Here is a 22766-nt window from a genome sequence, read left to right as displayed (position 1 = left end):
GAGTACAAAAGTAGCTTCAGTTGTACAGGACATTGGTGAGACCATGGGACGAATTCTCCCAAAAAAATTCTAAGTGTGAAATTCATGTAAAAACTGGAGTAAATCCCGTTGGTTTTATCACGGGATTTTCAAAATGAATCTCTCACACTCTGCACTGCAGAGTGCACTAGCGCGAAGCTCGTGAAAAATCATTGGGCGGGGCTTATTCCTGCTGGAGAGACCGGCAGAATAGCGCTGAGCAGGCCATTGTGCATGCACCGATCTGTCAGCGCCGAGATCGGCATATGTACAGTAGCCTACACTGCTGGCCTCCTGATTGCTGGCCAGCTCGATCGCTCTGACCCACCCCACAGCATGGTCACTGGCTCCTCTGGATCAGCCTCGCTCTCCCACACACCATCCCCTACCCTGGCTCGTCTCGATCACCCCCCCCCCGGGCAGTCCCACTCTCCCGATTCCACCTGCAACCTCAATGTCCCCCCCTTCCCTGCAGCGCCCCCCCCTCCCCTCCCGGACAGGCTACCCCCCAACCCTGTTGATCAGCCACAATCGCTGTCCTCCCTCCCTCTGTCACTGCTGAGTGCAGAGTGAGTGGCAGCGGAACCACCCGACCCACTGATCACCCACCAGATGCCAGGCCCTCATTAAGCCCCATCCCCATTAGGCCCCACCTCCTTTGCACTGCCCAATGTCCATTGAGCAGTGCCAAAATGCCCCCTGGGCATTGCCACTTTGCCCCTTGTGCAGTGCCGGGGACCAGGCTGGTGCTGCCAGGCTGTCTATGTCCTGGGGGCAGCCTCTTGCCTCCAACCCTCTGGGGGGCCTCGATGGCCCCCCCCCCCACTTCACTCCAGCAGGGTTGGGCCACCAGCTCCCCGCAAGTGGGAAGCTATTGTAAACCCCACTGGAGTGAAACACACCTGGCGGGGGGGAGATGCTAGCGGGTCCGGAGACTTCAGCCCTGGGCCCGCTAATTATATGCTAATGCCCATTAGAATAAAGTATACAGCTCCATGCCGATTTCTGGCATGGAGCTGACGGCGCTGGAAATCCGGCAGCCGGAGACTTGTGGAGACCATAGCGCCCAATGGGGGGCCTGCTAAATGGCTTCCGCTTGAGTCTCTGGCCCGTTGCACTGGGAGAATCGCCCTCCCCCGCCCCCATATCTGGAGTACTGTGGACAATATTGATCTCCTTATGTAAATTTAGAGAAGGTTTACTAGAGTAATCCCAGGAATGGGTACATTGTATTGTGAGGAAAGGATGGAGTGGTTAGTTTGGTACCCATTAGAGTTTAGAAGAATAAGAGGCGGCTTGATCAAAAACTTGAAGACCCTGAGGGGTATTGACAGGGTGGATGTGGAAAGAATGTTTCCTCTTGTGGGAGAACCTAGAAGTAGGGGTCACTGTTTAAAAACAAGGGGTCACCCATTTAAGATGCAAATGAAGAGAATTTTCTTCCTTAGAGGATTTTGCATCCTGGAACTCTTTCTCCAAAGGCAGTTTAAGCAGATTCTTTGAATATTTTTAAGGCAGAGTGAGATAGATTCTGGATTGACAGGAGGTTGAAAGGTGATTGGGGGTGGGCAAGAATGTGGGGTTGAAGTTACGATCAGATTAGCCATGATCTTGTTGAATAGCGGAGCAGGTTCAAGGGGGGGGTCACCAGGCCTACTCTTGCTCCTAAAAGTTTATATATTAGTCACAAGTAAGGCTTACATTAACACTGCAATGAAGTTACTGTGAAATTCCCCTAGTCGCCACACTCCGGCACCTGTTCGGGTGAATTCACCCTAACCAGCACGTCTTTCAGAATGTGGGAGGAAACCCGAGCACCCGGAGGGGACCCACACAGACACGGGCAGAACGTGCAAACTCCACACAGACAGTGACCCAAGCCGGTAATCGAACCCGGGTCCCTGGCGCTGTGAAGCAGCAGTGCTAACCACTGTGTTACCGTGCTGCCTCGTAATTTGTATATTTGAAATTGGTTCCTGAAAACTACACTGTGACCAAAGTTTACCGGCACAGAGGATCAGAGAACAGCATTCTCCGTTGGCCTCGGGCGGAATCGTACGAACCTCGGGCGGACGTGCTGGTAAAATTCCATTCTGTTAGTCAAAATGTCATATGTCAGAAATGATTATCCTATTGGAACAATAGGAGGTAATGGGAGTATTGGTTCCTGAACTAAGTCACTCATGGGGTGCCTGGCAGGGATAAATTCTTGCCTTATCAAGTCAGTGAGGTAACTGTTGATGCCTGCATGGATGAGCACAAGTTCCTTGCTTAATATGAGGGATATAATGAAGCCATCGATTGTTGTCAATTGCTTGTTTAATCTTGAACTTTTGCAAGTCTGAACACATGTTAAATACAACATAAGCGTATCAATACTCGTTTCCAACCTAAATAAAATCAGTTCGAGCTGTCCAGTCATACAGATGGGTGGCGCAGACCATCAGTGCAAACACATGGACTTGCTGGCATAGTCAGAAAAACACATCTTCATTTTCCAAAACAAACTGATTACGGACAACCTTGCAGTTGTCATGGTCCTGATGACTAAAGGGTCACAGCTGGTTCCCTTCCTCTCTCTGGTAGTCAATGATCTCTTTAGTTATGCGTATGACAAATGGAATGTGTTGAGAGGATGAAAGGATGCAGTCATGGAGAATCACTGTGAGTGATGGATGTGATGGCTGGTCAGATGGGGATAAGAGAAGATACTTTCTGAAGCTTGGGTGCCCCTGTAAGGTGTTTGTCTGAGGAGAGTTGTACAGCAGAGAGCTGGGGATGTCAAAGCGTGTTAGTTGGCAATTGAATGTGGCAAGTGTTGTCACTTTTCCTGTCCAAGGAAGTTGGGCACAATCTCAGGCTAAAGAGATGATCCTTTAAAACAGAGATGAGGAGGAACTTCTTCAGCCAGAGAGTGATGAATCTGCAGAACTCTTTGCCGCAGAAGGCTGTGGAGGCCAGGTCTTTAAGACAGAGATGGATAGGTTCTTGATTAATAAGGGGATCAAGGGTTATGGGTAAAAGGCAGGAGAATAGGGATGAGAAAAATAACAGCCATGATTGAATGACGGAGCAGACTCGATGGGCCGAGTGGCCTACTCCTGCTCCTATGTCTTATGGTCTTATGGAATGATTGGATTGCTCTACAGGGAGCTGGCATAGACTCAATGGATGAATGGCCTCCTTTTGTGTCATAAATGACTCTAAAAAAGTAAACACAATGAGTGCAGCAATTTTGATCTTATGAGGTCAATGAACCCCTAGTGGCACTGTGTAAGGAGTGGGGCACCACGCTCCTGTTTCTCACTTCGTCTGCCACTTCTAACCATTGAGGCAGCTTCTTCTTCCTGTCTGCTGGAAACAGGGATACACCTGAGGATTATAGAATTCCTACAGAGCAGAAGGGGGCCATTTGACCCATCATAGAAGAAATCATAGAAACCCTACAGTGCAGAAGGAGGCCATTCGGCCCATCGAGTCTGCACCGACCACAATCCCACCCAGGCCCTACCCCCACATATTTACCCGCTAATCCCTCTAACCTATGCATCTCAGGGGCAATTTTAACCCGGCCAATCAACCTAACCCGCACATCTTTGGACTTTGGACTGTGGGAGGAAACCGGAGCACCCGGAGGAAACCCACGCAAACACGAGGAGAATGTGCAAACTCCACACAGACAGTGACCCGAGCCGGGAATCGAACTCGGGACCCTGGAGCTGTGAAGCAGCAGTGCTAACCACTGTGCTACCGTGCCGCCATCGAGCCTGTACTGACAACAATCCCATCCAGGCCCTATCCCTGTAACCCCACCTATTTGCCCTGCTAATCTCCCTGACACTAAGGGTCCGATTTTAAAATTTGGAGTCTAAGGGCCGGATCCGGGCGTAATGCAGATCCGAGCCCGGAATCCTCTTTGCAGTGCGCCCATACGCTTTTTGCTGGCTCCAGTCCGATCCGCGCAGTGGACGGGGCTTAGCGCTGCCGGAACGATTGGAGCTCTGCACTGCACATGCGCAGTTCGAAAAAAATCTGAAGCAGCGCGCCCGGGCGCAAAAGAGAAAAACAGCAGAGAGAGCAGAGAGGGGGGGTGGATGGAGGAGGAGGATGGACTTGGGAGAATCTTGCAAACTGAAAATAATGTAGCATCTTCTTTGTGCTGCCTAATTATCTATGGGAAAGGTAATTAAACTACAGTGTCCTAGTGATCAATTAGTGACCTGTATAATACATTTGTGATCTGTAACTGGATTGTTGATGTCCCTGTTGCCATGAGCCAGGTGCTCAAATGTTCAGAAGCATGTGGTGAACTTGGAAGAATTGTCCCCGTGGTGGAACTTGGTTGGAAATAAGATTCAAGGAGATTGCTAAATCTGGGAAATCAACCATAGTGAAAAGAAGTTTGTATTGGCAATTCTTCTCTCACATTCCATGGCAGATGTGCCCCTACTTATGAATGTGATTTGTATGGGCAACATTGGGTGCAGCTAATCTGCCTCTGGAGCAGCCTTGGATCCTTTCTTTCACCTTGTTTTCATCTGAACATTGCACAAAATTAGAGGAATTCCCTTTGGAAGATAATGCCAAAATTATAATCACAGGAACTAAAAACCTGACAGTCAAAAATTTGGGAAAATATTTCAAAATATGGATGGGGGAAATATATATTTTGAAATATTTTCTGCTCGGATTCAGGTGCAGATCGCGTTAAAGGCCCAACGCCTGACTTTTGAATTTTTGGTAAAATCGGGCCCTAAGGGGCAATTTAGCATGGCTAATCCACCTAACCTGCACATCTTTGGAGTGTGGGAGGAAACCGGAGCAGCCGGAGAAAACCCACGCAGACACGGGGAGGACGTGCAAACTCCACACAGACAGTCACCCGAGGCCGGAATTGGTCCCTGGTGCTGTGAGGCAGCAATGTTACCCACTGTGCCACCGTGCCACCCTAATCTTAAAGTAGCTTTTCCTTTGTGGAGGCTCAATCACTCAAAGTGGCTGTGTCGCTCTTCACGATGGTAGCATTCCGATCCTTGCAGAATGCTCGTAAATAGTGAAGCTTCAACGGCTGGGGGCAGGTCATGATCACTCCTGCGCACTTTAATCGGCCAGGAAGCCAGAAGTGGAATACTAATGTTGTTGCTCAGTTTAAAAAGTCAGGGAAAAGCTGACGGCTCCCGACACACTGCCAGCCTCCTCCTGCTGCAAGCATTTAAAAATATTAAAATTCAGCCCATTAGTTCACACAGTCTGCAAAGGCTTATAAAGTTTTAATATGAACACAGTTTCCCAGAAATTGTGTAGTGTCGGCTGCCCAGATTAGTCTCCGGCACTGAGCGCTATTAAAACAAATCACTCTGATGCTTGAGGTGGGATTTTCTTTTTCTTATGCTTTCCCACCAGCTTGGTGTAAATCTCATTTATCACGTTGTATGACAGCTCCAGAAGTTAATGGTGGGAACTTTTTATTCTGAAATATGGCAGTGATAAATGGTACAACATGTACTCGGGCACTTAATAAACGTTAGCTGTAGGTCTGTAATGGAGTTGAAGATGATGCACTCAGTCTAAAACCCTGACACCTAACTGATGCATTATTTTTACACATCAGAAGCAAATTGTATTCTCAATGATTCGTAGAGTACTGTGCTAAAATCTTACATTTAGTCAGAAGCCAGCCTTGTAATTATGACTTAAATAGCGGAAATTATGAGTTCAAAGGAATGCATTAAGCTGTCATTCACTAATGTCACGCAGCATGAGATCTGATGTACCTGGTACTATCATATAATAGAGGACAGGTTATTTATTAGAACATAGAACATTACAGCGCAGTACAGGTCCTTCGGCCCTCGATGTTGTGCCGACCAGTGGTACCAATCTAAAGCCCCTCTAATCTACACTATTCCAATATCATCCATACATAGATCCTTAAACTTTACAGTCTAGAAAGAACGTATTTAACCATACAAACGGTATATATAAAGTAAACACAATGGGCGGGATTTTCCACCCACGCTCACCCCAAAACTGGAAAATCCCGCCAGAGGTCAACAGATCTTTGCATGGTCTGCCCCCTGCCTGCTGCGATTCCCATGGTGGGCAGGATGGGAAAATTCCCCTCAATGTTTCAAATGTTACAGACAGAAATGAGAGAGAACTGAAAACCCCAATTCCCTTTCCTTGTCCGTAATCAGTTTGTTTTGGAAAGTGAAAATGTGTGTTTCTTAACTCCTGAGTGTGTGGTCAATTTGAAGAACCAGCAGCAGGCTTTTGTGGGTTGAAATGCAGAGGATTATTTATTCATACATTCACCCTGGAAGTGCAATGCCACGTCATTCGCTTGGCACACACACACACACGAACACACAAGCACACAAAACACACACGCAGACACATACACAAACACACATATATACACACACACACACACACACAGACCCAGCACCAGACAAAATACAGTTAAAGAGAACGATGTGCTTTTACAAGCTATAAACAAAATAATTCATAATTCATGTGTTTGGCTTGTCTTAGGAAAAAGCATGTGTTGTAAGCCAGGTGAAGAAGGTGTTTTGACATTTGAAAGGTAGTCTAGTCTAATCAATAGTCAGAGTCATATATCAAGATTATTGTAAGATTTGCTTGAAAAGAGATGGGTTTTCGGTTCGTCACGAAGTTAGTTACTTGTCCTCTTATTGATAAGTTGGTTCCATTGTAAGTGGACTTGAAAAGGAACAAGCTGGGAGCTCTTACATTATTGCAGTCTCCAATTTTAAGGCGTATATGTTGCTGCCTTTGCTGCTGTTCCTTGCTGTCAGCTTTGCAGACTGATTGGTTTCTCCCTGCTGCTTGAAGTAAATAAGATTGGTTTTTTGAAGACAGTTTCAATCAGTTGACCACTTGATCAATACGTCTATTGCCCACCCATAATGAATTGAAATAATTAGCCATTGCTACAAAGTGAGAGCTGGATGGAGGCCGTTCATGACTACGTGTGATTAACTGGTTTCTGCAGTTATCTTTTGTTAAGTATTGAGCTCGGAGACAGTTATTCCAGGACCCCATAAATTTTGAATTTTGGATAAGTCCACAAACAATGGGAAGTGCAAATTCCACAAGTGGGTTTTGTCTTAATTTTTGTTCATACTAGGGTGACATTTCACCCATGGTCATTCAGTTTGGAACTTTCTGGAAACTTGAGATATTTCCGAATCAATGCAAAGAACCTTGATAGCCATCTTAGCAACCTTTTGATGTTCATTTCTGAAGGAACAGGTAGTTCCTGAAAATTCTGTACTGATCACAGTCCATGTTTAAGGTTTTGAATGTGGCCCGACTTTACTGGGCATGACACAAAATACACCAAGAAATCAGGATTGGAGAACTTTACTGGAAATTAGTGAAACATATATAGTTAGAATAGATATCCAGAAATACTTCTCTCCTCCATGAATAATCGACCAAGTAATTTAATAAAGACAAAATAATTGGCTAATTCGGAATACAATTAGATCCTGTGATTGAAGATAATGTCCTGGATGTTTAGATGGCCTACATGGCCTCTTATCCCTGAAATATGTCTTTTGAACCTGTAATGCTCTTTTACCTGCATGCAGCATAAGTAATAACAATGGTTAAATTAAATATAGGTACAGATTGGAGTGCCACAAAGTAATTTATTTGGAATGAATTGTGCTCATGGAGATATAGTGTGTTGCTGGGAATTAGAATATTTTTCAATATATTTGGACTTCCCATTGAGCGTATCAGGCCTAACACAATAAAGAGAAGAAAACTCAACAAATAGATTTTATATTAGCATCAGAATAGGTTCCCATGTTGCCTCAGTGATACATTTTCACTTTCATTTCCAACACCCAATGGCTGGGATTCTCCAAACCCACTGCGTTGCTTGAGTAGCCCAGCGGGCCGGCAGACATCAGCAGCGGCCTATAGCGGGACTCAGGACTGGCATCCGGCCAAACATTAATCTCTCAGACATTTTCTTTTTCACATAATAAGCCCCGCACTAGAAATCGGCTCAGGGCTGATTACCATATGGAAATTATCATTTCCATATGATTACTGTCCTGGGCCGGGGTTTACAACTGGCCCCCACCAAAGGGGGCCTCAATGACAGGGCATTGAAGCCCCCCGGGGGTCGGAGGCAGGAGGTGCCTCTTGGACAGTGCCAGCCTGGCTGTGTGAACCTGGCACCCTAGCACTGCCCACTGGGCACCCTGGCACTGCAAGTATGACAGCCTAGCAGTGCCCGGTGGGCACACTGGCACTGCCAACCTGGCACCCTGGCATTGCCCACTAGGCACCCTGGCACTGCCCAATGGAAACCCTGCACTGCCAGCCTGACACCCTGGCACTGCCCATTGGGCACCCTGGCACTGCCAGCCTGGCAGCCTGCCCAATGGGCAATGCCAAGTGGGCAGGGCCAGAGGGGGCGGGATCTACTTGGGGCAGAACCTACTGGGAGGCTGATCAGTGATGGTTGGGGGAGAACATGCTGCACACTCTGCAATGCACGCGCTGATTTTGGCCTTTCCAGCAGGATGAGGTCCCGGCCCCCACTTACCAGCGTGAATCTCCCTGAGGCACTCTGTGGTTCACAGAGTGCCGGAGATTTATTCAGCTAAGTATGCCCAAAAAACAAGTGGGAAAATCTTCCGTTTGCCCACCCGTTGGGCACTTAGTTCTTTTTTGGGAGAATCCCGACTAATATCTTTATAACTTAGGTCAGAGGCAATTTTATGCCCAGTGGTATTGTGCTGCCAACAGATTGTACAAGTCTCCAACTAAACTTGGTTGTGGGTAATCAAACTATTTTCACTTTTCATCCCATCAGATTTTGCAGTCAGTTCAAAGAAAGTATTATTGGAATATGTATGCATTTGCAACAAGAAGGACTTGCATTTATTTAACATGTTTAACGTAGTCAAAAGGTCTCAAGGTGTTTCACAGAGCTGGTATCCAACAAACTTTGATGCTGATCCACATGAAAAAATAGGACAAATGAGGAAAAGCTTTTATGGAGCGCCTTAAAGAAGTAGAGAGGCAGAGGAAATTCGAGTTTAGCCCGAGGCATTGAAGGCGCAACCGACTGTGAAGCAATGTAAATCAAAAATGCACAAGAGCTCACAATTGGAGGTGTCTTTCATTGCAGACTGGATGGGCTGAATGGCCTCCTTCTGCACTGCAAAGACTCTGTGATTTGAATGCAAGCTTCCACCACTCTGCATTCTTTCAATATTATTCAGACAGTTTGTTTTCATGCGCAAATCAGCCAGAAAATTCAGTGATTAAGAAACGAAGACTTCCATTTATATAACGTTTCCACAATGTCCAGAGGTTCGAAAGCACAATACTGCTAGTGAAATACTTTTGGAGTACAGTTGTAATGTAGAAATGCGGTAGCCAATTTGAGCACAGTAAACAGGAATGCGATAAATGACCCCTTTCTGATGTCAAGGGATAAGTATTAGCATGGACACGAGGGATAACACCCATACTCTTCTTTAAAATGGCATGGACACGAGGGATAACACCCATACTCTTCTTCAAAATAGTGCCATGGGATCTTTTACATCCACCTGAGCAGGCAGATTTAATGTCCCATCTGAAATATAGCACCTCCGACAATGCAGCACTCCCTCAGTATTGCGTTGGGGTATCAGCCTTTACTTTTGTGCTCAAGCTCTGGAGTAGGACTTGGACACTAAACATTCTGGCCCTGGCAAGATTGTTACCTTCTGAGCCATAGCTCATGATCGATTTATGCAGTTTGCATGACACAAACTGCATCTTGCCCTTAGTCCCTCCATTATTTTTAAGAACTTATTTTATTTATTTCTATTTTATTTATTCATGTCACAAGTAGGTTTACATTAACACTGCAATGAAGTTATTGTGAAAATCCCCTCGTCGTCACACTCCGGCACCTATTCGGGTACACTGAGGGAGAATTTAACATGGCCAATGCACCTAACCAGCACGTCTTTGGACTGTGGGAGGAAACCAGACCACCCGGAGGAAACCCACGCTGACACAGGGAGAACATGCAAACTCCACACAGACAGTGACCCAAGCCACGGAATTGAACCTGAGTCCCTGGCGCTGTGAGGCAGCAGTGCTAGCCACTGTGCCACCACCTTGTTAGACTTGTGCAATATTTGCCCATTAAAATTGGGCAAATTTTAATGGGCAAAATTGCTGCAGAAAATTAGAGTTGGACTTTAACAGCATAAGTACATTTTTAACAGCAAGTTAATTATTAATACAATACCATTCAACCTTTCCGGTCCAAAAAAGGGAACATTTAAACTCTCCAATCTCCAGAATCCAGGGAATATTGGAATATTATAACCAATGCCTCCATTATCTTTGCTGCCACTTCCTTTACATCCTAGGATGTAGGCCGTCAGACCTTCGGGACATGTCTGCCTTTATTCCCAATTGTTTGCTCAGTACGTCATTCCTTGTGATGACGATTGATCCTCCTTTTTAACAATCTCTGCATTATCTCTTCCTATTGGGATGATTCTAGTGTCCTCCATCGTGAAAACCAAGGCAAAATAGTGTCTCTGCCATTTCTGTGTTCCCCAGTCTCATCTTCTAAGGGACCAACATTGACTTTAGCTACTCTCTACCTTTTTATACATGTACATAATCCTTTTGCTATCCATTTTTATAGTTTGCGCGAGATTTCGTTCATAATTTCCCTTTGCTCTGTTTATTTAAAAGCTTAGGGAACTATCATCCCCCAGAGCAATGCTTTCCCCAATCAGAGTCAACCTGACCAGTTTGAATTTGAACAAAGCTGGGAAATTAATTAGTCCACGCTGCATTCTCCATGGTAACACCTCCACCACAGTCCACTTGCCAATCGTAATAACTAGGCTCCACCGGTTAAGAACAGACTACAGATGGTCATTAACAAACAACAACTATTTACAGGGTGATGTAGATCCAATATTTCCGGACATGACTCTGGGATCTAATTGCTGGGACAAGCCCAGACAAGTGGGAGTGAAGCCCCGACTCGGTTCCCGATTGGTCAACCTGGGTCACGTGACCTTTTCAGGAGATCGCCCCTTTAAGGGGCCAGACACCACACCAACCAATCAACACTCTCTTCTCATGCAGTATAAATTGTTGTTCCCCTGTTACAGCAGACAATTTCTGATGAGCTATCCTGATGAGTACAAGATGAAATAATTTGATAGCATGTCTCTTTTTCAGCAACACTCAAGTATCAATTCCGTTTAGTATCTCAGGTAGCTCGAAAAGATGCTCTATCATTCACCTCCTTTCCAGGCTGAAGAGCGGAAGATTTTTAATCTTTCCTTGTGACTCAGTTGCTGAGTACACTGAAAGATGCCCATGGACATTCCTGGTCTCCATATTATGACCAGTGAGCAGCAAATGTGCTTCTTTTAGTGGCGAGATGTGAATTAATGATTATTGCGGGCAGTTTTATCATTTGCAAGTTCCCATTCTCTCTGGACTGATTTAATCAATTATTTGCCATTTCACTGGTCACAGCAGAGCGCTTCATCTCAAAGCTGTCATGACCAGTCCGTGAGGCAGCTGCTGACAGTAAATTGACCACTGATGCAGCTTATGGAGGAAGCTGCAGCGTTAGAACGTCCACTGCTTCAGCAGTAGGAAGTTGGTGGGTAGCGTTAAAGATGATGTATGTGTATACATACATACCTACATTGGGAGGTCTCGGGCAGGACGAGAATTAAGTGCAGATTTGAGTTGACAGGAAAGGGGGTGATTAGTGTTGGGTGAGGAGGTCCAATCTGGAAATGTGTGCTACAGTATTTTAACAAAGTTCGACGATGAAGCCAGGTTGAAGCTGCTCCAATTACGAGGATTTTAATTTGGTTTTGGGTGATCCTGCTGTCATTAATTTTGATTGCACCATGAGCACAGCAGCGATTTTGATTACCACCTCTCTGCAAAATCTGGCTGTTTGCAAACGTTAGCATAATTTTGTTCAGTTCAAAGCTATCTTTTGGATCTTTAACAATAGATTTGTACATGAATAGAGAATACATTCAAATTTTAACTACACGTAAGAGCTTTTTTTCCCTGTGGTTTATTTTAACCCTTTTAGCAGCTTATGTCCAATACAATTTTCAAATGCCTCACTTTACTTAGCTTCCATGGCAACTTATACATCATGGGCACGATCTTACCAACCGTTCACGCCCCACTACCATTCCAAGCAAGAACGGAGAATTTGGCGCTCTGCCAAATCCCCGTTCAGTGCAACAGGACCAGAGAACCCCATCAGCGTGAACGGCCGGTAAAAGCCACTCAATGTGTTCTTGCATCGACTTGCCCTCCACCTGAGTGAATATTATCCAGATATCTGACTCTGGACAACTCTAAGAGAAGGCAAGGAAGTTGTACTAAACCTTTATAATTCAAGATTAGGCCTGAGTTGGAGTAAACTGTCCAGTTCCGTACTCTACACTTTCATAGAATCATAGAATTCCCACAGTGCAGAAGGAGGCCAATCAGCCCATCGAGCCTGCACTGCCAACAATGCCAACATTGCCAACAATCCCACCCAGGCCCTATCCCTGTAACCATTACCCTGCTAATTCCCCTGACACTAAGGGGCAATTTTATCAACAATCAACCGAACCCACACACCTTTGGACTGTGGGAGGAAACCGGAGCACCTGGAGGAAACCCACGCAGATACGAGGAGAACGTGCAGACTCCACACAGTCACCCGAGGCCGGAATTGAACCTGGGTCACTGGCGTTGAGAGGCAGCAGTGCTAACCGCTGTGCCACCATGCCACCCTCAAATCAATGGCGCCCAGTGTGCGTGCCCAATGCACTATCTGCCATCCTACCGGACCATAGAAATCACTGACCGCAGTTGGTCAAGAATGGATGTACTGCATACATTGGTGTTGGATTAAAGGGTGGGGGGGGGGGGCAGTGGCTGGGGGGTGGGGGGGGGAGGTGTTGGTTTATGGGATTGAGCCAAGAGCCTACTGTCCTGGCGGAAGGTGTACGTACAACACCATTCACACTCAACTATGATGCTCCACTTGATGGAACAGCCTACAAACTCAACTGCACAAGGACTTGAGCAAGGTAGAGGAGACCAGTCAGCTACTGTGGAACTTTGATCAGCTACCCAGGGCTTGGGGGAAGATGCAGAGGAGGTTTATTGAATGACCGGGTTTGCGCGATTTCAGTTATCCAGAGAGTCTATAAAAACTGGGATTGTTCTCCTTGGAGCAGAGAAGATTAACAGGAGGTTTATTAGAGGTATTCAAAATTACGAGGGGTTTTGATCAAGTAGACACTGAGAAACTGTTTCCACTGGGTTGGTAACTAGAAGAGACAAATTTAACATCATTGGCAAAAATATCAGAGGAGAGAAGCGGATTTTCTTTACTCAGTGAGTTGTCACAATCTGGAACGAGCTGTTTGAAAAGGTGTGGATGCAGAATGTAATTTTCAAAGAAATGTTGGATTGATATTGTGAGAACATAATGGAGGGTTGAGGGCAAGTGCAGTGAAGTGAGATTAATAGAGTAGCCAACTCAAGGAACAATGGGTCAAACCAGCTTCCGTGCTGTATTACTCCATGGACTTGATTTGTGGTTCCCAACAGGACCAGGATCCAAGGTGGAGAGGAGCTACAAAAATAGCCCCACTGGCTGGAGTACCAGTTCCCCAGCTCCATCTCACACCGAAACTATTTTGAGGGAAGTTGGGGCTGGTTGCGAGGGGAGGGGTGCGGATTGGATGCATAACAGGGCTTCACCCCATTTCTTAGTTCATTATGATAGAACCATAGAATCCTTACAGTGCTGAAGGAGGCCATTTGGCCCATCGAGTCTGCACTGAGCACAATCCCACCCAGGCCCTATTCCCGTAATCGCACATATTTACCCTGCTAATCCCCCTGACACTACGGTCAATTTAGCATGGCCAATCAACCTAACCCGCACATCTTTGGACTGTCGGAGGAAACTGGAGCACCTGGAGAAAACCCACACAGACATGGGGAGAACGTGCAAACTCCACACAGACAGTGACCCGAGGCTGGAATTGAACCCGGGTCCCTGGCACTGTGAGACAGCAATGCTAACTACTGTGCCACCATGCCACCCTTATATGGCCATGTCTTGAAGTTTCCAGTTGGCCTCCAGGTTCCAGGCTTGTACTCGCTGGAGTTTAGAAGGATGAGTGGGGATCTGATTCAGGTATATAAAATTTTAAAAGGGATTGATAAAATAAATGTAGACCAAATGTTTCCTCTGATGGGGAAATCTAGAAAAAGAGGTCACAGGTATAGGTTGAGAGGCGGTAGATTTAAAACTGAGATGAGAAGGAACTACTTCTCGCAGAGGGTGGTGAATTTGTGGAACTCGCTGCCCCATAGCGCGGTGGAGTATGAATCGTTGAATGATTTCAAGAAGGAGATAGATATATTTCTAATATAAAAAGGGAAAGAGGGATATGGGGAACAAGTGGGGAGGTGGATTTGAGACCAGGGAGAGATCAGTCATGATCTGATTGAATGGCAGAGCAGGCTCGAAGGGATATTTCTGCCTAATCCCTCTGTTCCTATGTCCTGATTGGTGGTGACCTGTCTGGGTGCCTTTCAGTGGCCTTCCAGTGGCAGACCAGGGGTTAAGCGCTCCAGGCAAATTGAAGATAATGTCTGCCTGGGTGCTGCAGAAGTCTCAGGCTGCCCTATAGAGAATCCTCCCCTCCCCAACTCCACTATTACCACCGCCTCTCACCCCTGTCCTCCCACCACCACCACATGCACACACACGCACATATGCACACACATGTACGTGCATGTATTCAAACACGCAGTGATTGCTTGACTGCAAAACACATATTTTAATTTAAATTTTAACAACATTGGAGATAAGGCACCTCCATTTATTTTATTCATTTGTCACAAGTAGGCTTACATTAACACTGCAATGAAGTTACTGTGAAAATCCCCTAGTCGCCACACTCCGGCGCCTGTTCGGGAGAATTTAGCATGGCCAATGCACCTAAGCAGCACATCGTTCGGACTGTGTGAGGAAACAGGAGCGCTTGGAGGAAACCCACACAGACACGGGGAGAGCTTGCAGACTCCCCACAGACAGTGACCCAAGCCGGGAATCGAACCCAGGTCCCTGGAGCTGTGAGGCAGCAGTGCTAACTAACCACTGTGCCACCCAACTTTGTTAAAGCTTTCTTTCTGATTTTGCTTGTTCTCCTGCTGTTTGTTCTGGCTTCCCCATGCATACTTTATGTACAAATGGAAAGCTTATAAATAGTTACTGATAGCCTTGTCAAACGCTTTATGGAAAGAATCCGCAAATAACTGCTTCATTGTGCATTTCTAGAGAGGTTTGACTCATACTGTAATTCACACTGGAAAGGTAATCTCCCTGAATACAAACAGAAGACAAATGCACAGCAGGCCTCAGCATCTGAAAAGGCGAACGACATGTTAAACCATCAACAGAGCTGAGAGTAATAATCTTATTACGCCTTTGAAACTATGTCCGAGACTTATCCATGTTCTGTGCGGTTGTACTCGGAAAGAACTCTCAATCCACTTTTCACCACTGCAGTTCTTTTCCCCCCACTTGTCAGTTTATTTTTTTTCCTCAGCTTATTCATGCCATGCCCTTCATGACCATAGAACATTGCAAAGCACTATATCGCTGAAGTAAAATCACAGTTGTGTGTCTGAAGTGCTGCAGCCAATTTGAGGACAGGGGAGGTGAGGACAGCAGCGTGATGATGGCCAGAAAACCTACATTTGTTTTATGATGTTGGTTGAGAGAGACATATTGACCTGGGCACTGGGAAAAACTTGCCTGCTGTCTCTTGAAGTAGTGTCGGGGGATCTTTTGACAGATGTAAGTGACAGTGTCAAGTTTTGTTTGATAATGCTCCTATGCAATCGTAGGATCCCTACAGTGCAGAAGGAGGCCATTCGGCCCATCGAGCCTGCATCGACAACAATCCCACACAGGGCCTATTCCCGTAACCCCACATCTCGCTAATCCCTCTAACCTACACATCCCGGGATGCTAAGGGGCAATTTAGCATGGCCAATCACCCTAACCGGAAAACTTCTTTGGAGTGTGGGAGGAAACCCACCCAGATATGGGGAGAATGCGCAAACTCCACACAGATAGTGACCCAAGCCGGGAATTGAACCCAGGTCCCTGGAGCTGTGAGGCACCACTGTGCCACCGTGCTGCCTTAATGCCTAACACCTTGGGATGTTTTACTAAGTTAGACCTACTTTAGGAGAGGCAGTGCCGTAGTGGTATTGTTATTGGACTAGTAATCCAGAGACCTGGGGTAATGCTCTGGGGACGCAAGTTCGAATCCCACCATGGCAGATGCTGAAATTTGGGTTCAATAAACAAAAAATCTGGAGTTTCAAGTCTAATGATGACCATGAAACCATTGTCAAAACCCATCTGGTTCACTAATGTCCTTTAGGGAAGGAAATCTGCTGTCCTTACATGGTCCGGCCTACATGTGACCCCAGACCTACAGCAATCTGGTTGACTCTTAAATGCTCTCAAGGATGGGCAATAAACGCTGGTCTAGCCAGCGACACCCACACCCCATGAATGAATAAAAATAATTCTGAGTACAAATGAGTCCCATCCAAAAGATCATCCTCTGACCATTCCACACTACCTCAGTACTGTAGTAGAGTGGCAGAGTTGTGTGCTCATGTATGTCTTGAACTCACAACCTTCTGACTCACGCAAGCGTGAATCTATTGAGTGATGGCTGATACCTGATGCGCAAATGATTTACTGATTTCATTTTCTGGATGTGGGCATTGCTGGCTGGATATGCATATTTACTGCCATCCCTAGATTCACTTGAAGGAGGCAATGGCCTAGTGGTATTTTCGCTGGACTATTAATCCAGAAACTCAGCTAATGTTCTGGGGACCCGGGTTCAAATCCTGCCACAGCGGATGGTGGAAATTGAATTCAATAAAAAAGAATCTGGAATTAAGAATCTACTGGTGACCATGAAACCATTGTCGACTTTTGGAAAAACCCACCTGGTTCAGTGGCACAGTGGCAGAATGGTTAGCATTGCTGCCTCAAAGTGGGTTCGATTCCTGGCTTGGGTCACTGTCTGTGTGGAGTTTGCACATTCTCCCCACATCTGTGTGGGTTTCCTCCGGGTGCTCCGGTTTTCTCCCACAGTCCAAAGATGTGCGGGTTAGGTGGATTGGCCATGCTCAATTGCCCCTTAGTGTTAGCCCTTAGGGGGTAGGGTAAATGCATGGGGTTATGGGAATAGGGACTGGGTGGGATTGTGGAACATGCAGACTCGATGGGCCAATTAGCCTACTCCTGCACTGCAGGATTCTATGATATAATGTCCTATTGGGAAGGAAATCTCTTGTCCTCACCTAGTCTGACCTACATGTGACTCCAGAGCCACAGCAACGTGGTTGACTCTCAGCTGCCCTCGGAAATGGCCTAGCAAGCCACCCAGTTCAAGGACAACTAGGGATGGGTAATAACTGCTGGCCAGCCAGCGATGCCCATGTCCCACAATTTGCTTCTTGAACTGCTGCAGTGCCTGAAGTGCTGTTAGGGAGGGAATTCCAGGAGTTTGACCCACTGACAGTGAAGGAGCAGCGATTCATTTTAAGTCAGGATGGCAAGGATTGAACTCCTGAATATCTTCCGAGTTGAAAACTTTTCATAAGCATTCACTTTGGGGGTGCACCTCTCTTCAACAATTGGACTCAATCAAATGATTAGCCAAGGAATGGTTGGATTCCTTTGATGACTGATTCCACCCCCTAAGAGTCATTTCCCTTCAATGGCCTCACCCAAATGGAAAGCTTGCCCCAAAGGAAATGTGAAATTGTGGCCAAATCTCATATTTGAATCTGTGGACTCTGGGTCTGTATTCAATGGAGTTTAGAAGGATGAGCGGGGATCTCATTGAAACTTACAGAACATTAAAAGGCCTGGATAGAGTGGATGTGGGGAAGATGTTTCCATTAGTGGGTGAGACTAGAAAAGGGCACAGCCTCAGAGTAAAGGGATGATCCTTTAGAACCAAGATGAGGAGAATTTTTTTTAGCCAGAGGATGGTGAATCTATGGAATTCATTGCCACAGAAGGCTGTGGAGGCCAGGTCATTGAGTGTATTTAAGAGAGAGATAGATAGGTTCTTGATTGGTCAGGGGATCAAGGGTTGCGGGGAAAAAGCGGGAGAATGGGGTTGAGAAACTTAACAGCCCTGATTAAATGGCAGAGCAGACTCAATGGGCCGAATGGCCTAATTCTGCTCCTATATCTTATGATCTTATTTGTGTCACAAAGAAATAAATAGCATTGATCAGCACGCTTTACTCAGTGTTAATGATGAGCTAAAAAATAGATGTTTGTTTAGTGTTTATTTTGCTCTTTTCCTGAACCTTTTTCCTTCTTCAAGCATCTATCCAATTTCCTTTTAAGTATTATGATTGAATTGGTTTCAATAGTACATTGTGGTCTTGCATTCCATATTCTATTCAACGTTGTAAAAGTGGCTTTAAATCTCCCTCCTACGCTTTTAGTTCTAATCCTGAGTTTATGCCTCACTATTACTGAAATATCTGCAGGCAGTTATCATCAGTTTGCTATTTACTCCCTCAAATCCCTTCATAATTTCAACCATTCCATTTGGATTTGTTCTCCAGTGAATATAGTGCATGCACTTACAAGTCTCTCATCAGTTGTCTTATATGTAATCTGTAAAATACTTAATTCAAGCAGAATTGAAGTTAAAGCATGGTATCCTCTTGCAAATTAAGATATATTTATAAGTTAAGAACTGCATCTGATCATTTATTATGTTTGAAGAATTAACTTCTTCACAGGCACAGGCTGGCGGTAGCATGGTGGCATTGTATGAGCATAGCGTCCTAACAGTACAGAAGGAAGCCATTTGGCCCATTGAGTCTGCACCGACAGCAATCTCAACTAACCCCCATGTATTTACCCTGCTAATGCCACTGACACTAAGCAGCAATTTAGCATGGCCAATCCATCTAACATTTGTGTAGTAGTGCTCTCTTTGGACTGTGGGAGGAACCCTGAGCACCCGGAGGAAACCCACGCAGACACGGGGAGAAAATGCAAACTCCACACAGACAATGACCCAAGGCCAAAATTGAGTCCAGGTCCCTGGCACTATGAGGCGGCAGTGCTAACCATTGTGCCACCATGCCGTCCTAATTGCTGGACTAGTAATCCAGGGACCCAGGATAATGCTCTGGGGACACGGATTTGAATCCCACCAGGGCAGATGGTAAAAATTGAATTCAATAAAAAAAGTTTGGAGTTAAATAAGTCTAAGATGACCATGAAACCATTATCGATTGTCGGCAAAACCCATCTGGTTCACTAATGTCCTTTAGGGAAGGAAATCTGCCGTCCTGACCCAGTCTGGCCTGCCTGTGACTCCAGAGCCACAGCAATGTAGTTGACTCTTAAATGCTCTCAGGGATGGGCAATAAATGTTGACCCAGCCCATGAACAAATAAAAAAAGTTTTTGTCAAAAATTTGTTCTGATAATGGACGCAAAAACAAGACAATTTCATTCATTTATGTTCAACTAAAATAATTATCTTGACACTTATGATTTTCAAATGCATTTTACATTAGCATTTTTTCTAATTATTATAATTGAAATAATGAGCTAATTTTGCAAACTTTATATATCTTTAAAAGGCTTTAATTCTGTTACTTTGCCTTGCAGGAATGACATGTCAAGCCAGGACCTCATACACAGAAGATGAAGTTCTTTGGGGCCATCGGTTCCTTCCAGTCATGTCACTCGAAGAAGGCTTTTTCCGTGTTGATTATTCCCAATTCCATTCCACGTTTGAGGTGCCCACGTCTCCCTACAGTGTGAAGGAACAGGATGAGAAGCTGTCACTTACATCCTTCTGCGCCACACCCTGCATTAGCAACAGCAAGAACAGACGGGAAAGAATCTTCTCCTTGGACTGCCTCGACTCCCTGGAGGAAAAGGGCAGCAAGTTACCAGCCAAGTATCAGAAGATGAACACAGGCAAAGAAGAACTGCAGAGGAAAGTCCTGAGGATGACCGCCGATATAGGAGAGAAAACCTGCAGCACTGGAGATCTCCCTCTAAAACTGCAGAAGTTAAGTTCTAACCCCAGCAATTTTGGTGTTGAGGAAAGACTCCCATTGAAGAGTTTCAAAGTCAATTCGGAATCCATCACTCAGTCAACAGGAGACCTGCCACAGAGGGAACAAGGCCTGCAACCCACAGGAACACGAATAGTGGACAATTTGCCTGCCAAACTGAGGAAAATGAATTCAGGGCGCTTCACTTAGAAGCAGACAATATCAAAAGCAGCATGTTTCTTTTTAAATATCTGTAAAAATCAGAGACTTAAGACCTTAACCACAATGGACTGTTTAAGGGTATAAATTCTCAATTAATGCGGACTTTGATTTGCATAACTAGGTGACTATAATGTTTTGGTTACTTAGTTGAAGGGTAAATGTAAAGACACGTGTTGAACATGTTGGATTACTCAGATCACCTCAAAATAAAAACAGAAAGGGCATTTCTTGTGTTTCTAGAAAGGCCCAGTTAAACTCACATGAAGCAATTTAGCTTCATATTAACTTTTGAAAGACCTGAGTAAAGCCCCTTGCTGGAGCTCCTTGTGTACTCCATTGATTCATTCACAGTCTATTATCAGTCAGTTGTACTGACCAGGGAGGGGCTAGGATCAGTATGTATTCTGGAATGAGTTAGTCCATCAACTGGGTAGCAGTCAGAGCATCAAGTTGACATTAGTGCAGCTGGGCTAAGGAGGAGAAAATAAAACAACCAGTCTCTGCACAATAACTCCTAGGGGTGATGTTTAACATCCAAAAATGGATGTGTTGAAGCCATATCAGTTAATATAAATGTGAAACCCAAGCAAATACAGCCTCAAACCTGCCCCATTCCAGTTTCAACAGAATGCAAGCATGGTGGGGTGGAAGGGGTGGTCCCATGAGGCAGGTTGGCTTGGCCACCAAAGGGAGGGGGTCTAAAACTAGAGGGCATAGGTTTAAGGTGAGAGGGGAGAGATACAAAAGGGTCCAGAGGGACAATTCTTTTCACACAGAGGGTGGTGAGTGTCTGAAACGAGTTGACAGAGGCAGTAGTAAAGGCGGGTACAATTTTGTCTTTTAAAAAGCATTTAGACAGTTACGTGGGTAAGATGGATATAGAGGGATATGCGCCAAACATGGGCAATTGGGACTAGCTTAGTGGTAAAAACTGGGTGGCATGGACAAGTTGGACTGAAGCCCCTGTTTCCATGCTATAAACCTCTATGACTCTATGGCTGAACTTGGGAACTGCACAACTAAAAGGAGGTGAGGGCATGTTCGAGGGTTGCTTATGGGCTAGGATTAGCAAGAGTGTTTTCCACCCCCAGCTCGTGGCCTGACAAGTGACTCCCATTCCATCAGATACACCCCCCTTCACTCCCATGCAAAGATTTATTGGGACAGAGAAGTGACCCCCCTTCATTGCGAATGGGTTTCCCACCCTCAGCTCCAGTAGTACCCTTCCCTCGCAGCCCCCAACGCGAACCATGAATCTGACCTATCCAGTCCGGTGACCTGCTTTGGAGTCTTCCCCACTCAACTTGCAAGCCAGGCTGTTAACAAAGCTGCCTTGTGGCTGAGAAAATGGTCAACCACAAAAGACACTGTAAGAAATCTCACAACACCAGGTTAAAGTCCAACAGGTTTATTTGGAATCACGAGCTTTTGGAGCGCTGCTCCTTCATCAGGTGAGTGAAACCTGTTGGACTTTAACCTGGTGTTGTGAGACTTCTTACTGTGCCCAGCCCAGTCCAACGCCGGCATCTCCACATCATGGCTATAAAAGAGATAGGTTGTGGAATTAAAACTTCTGATTTCCAGTGCAAAACTCCACCTTTTTAATGTTCAGGCCATATTGTTTAAGGTAATGTCCAAGACTCTTTATGGAATGAAAGGAAATGTCTATGTTAAGGTTTAAAATCAAGAGCTTAGCCTCTAATAACAAACTCCATCTTGTGGGTCTTGCTACGGCACTTTGGCTTAACCCAATCAGCTAATTGAAACATTATCAGTAATGATTGATAAGGGAACATCTATATTTCACACTGAAATCTAATAAAACATTGATGCTTGCTGTAATAACCAAATATCCATGAAGGTTATTCTGAACTTTTGGAAAGCTCTGGTTTGGCTCCAGTTGGGGCATTATGGCTATTTCTGGGCTCCACACTTTATGAAGGATGTCAGATTCTTAGAGAGGTGAGTTATTTAAATGGCACCGGAGATGAAAGACTTTGGGTGGGATTTTCCGGCTGCGCTCGCCCCCAAAACCGGAAAATCCTGCCTGAGGTCAATGGACATTTGCATGGTCCTGTCCAACCCGCTACGATTCCCGTGGCGGGTGGGACGGGAAAATTCCGCACTTTGAGTCTCTGTGGAAAAGAAGCAGTAATGCAGAGAAGGTTAAGGAGAGATTTGATGGTGGTTTGCAAAATCAGGAAGGGTTTTGAATAACAAAGGAGGGACAGTTTTCAGGGGTAGGATGGTCAGTAAGAAGAGGACTCTGGTTATAAGTAAGAACCAGAGGTGACATGAGGATAATGGTTTTTAAGGAATGAG

General features: G+C 45.4%; 1 protein-coding gene across 1 annotated transcript in view; it reads left to right on the top strand.

Annotated features, from left to right (window-relative positions):
* The window catches only part of LOC144500970 (G protein-activated inward rectifier potassium channel 1-like), a 52418-nt gene extending 31489 nt beyond the window's left edge, over window positions 1–20929 (top strand). The window contains exon 3 of the mRNA XM_078224469.1: window positions 19828–20929. Within this exon, the coding sequence (XP_078080595.1) occupies window positions 19828–20432 (605 nt within the window). The 3' untranslated portion in view covers window positions 20433–20929. The remainder of the gene's footprint in view (window positions 1–19827) is intronic.
* Window positions 20930–22766: the final 1837 nt, after the last annotated feature.

The sequence above is a fragment of the Mustelus asterias genome, chromosome 11, assembly GCF_964213995.1.
Source record: "Mustelus asterias chromosome 11, sMusAst1.hap1.1, whole genome shotgun sequence".
Lineage (NCBI taxonomy): Eukaryota > Metazoa > Chordata > Chondrichthyes > Carcharhiniformes > Triakidae > Mustelus > Mustelus asterias.
This window is presented reverse-complemented; position numbering and strand designations above follow the sequence as displayed.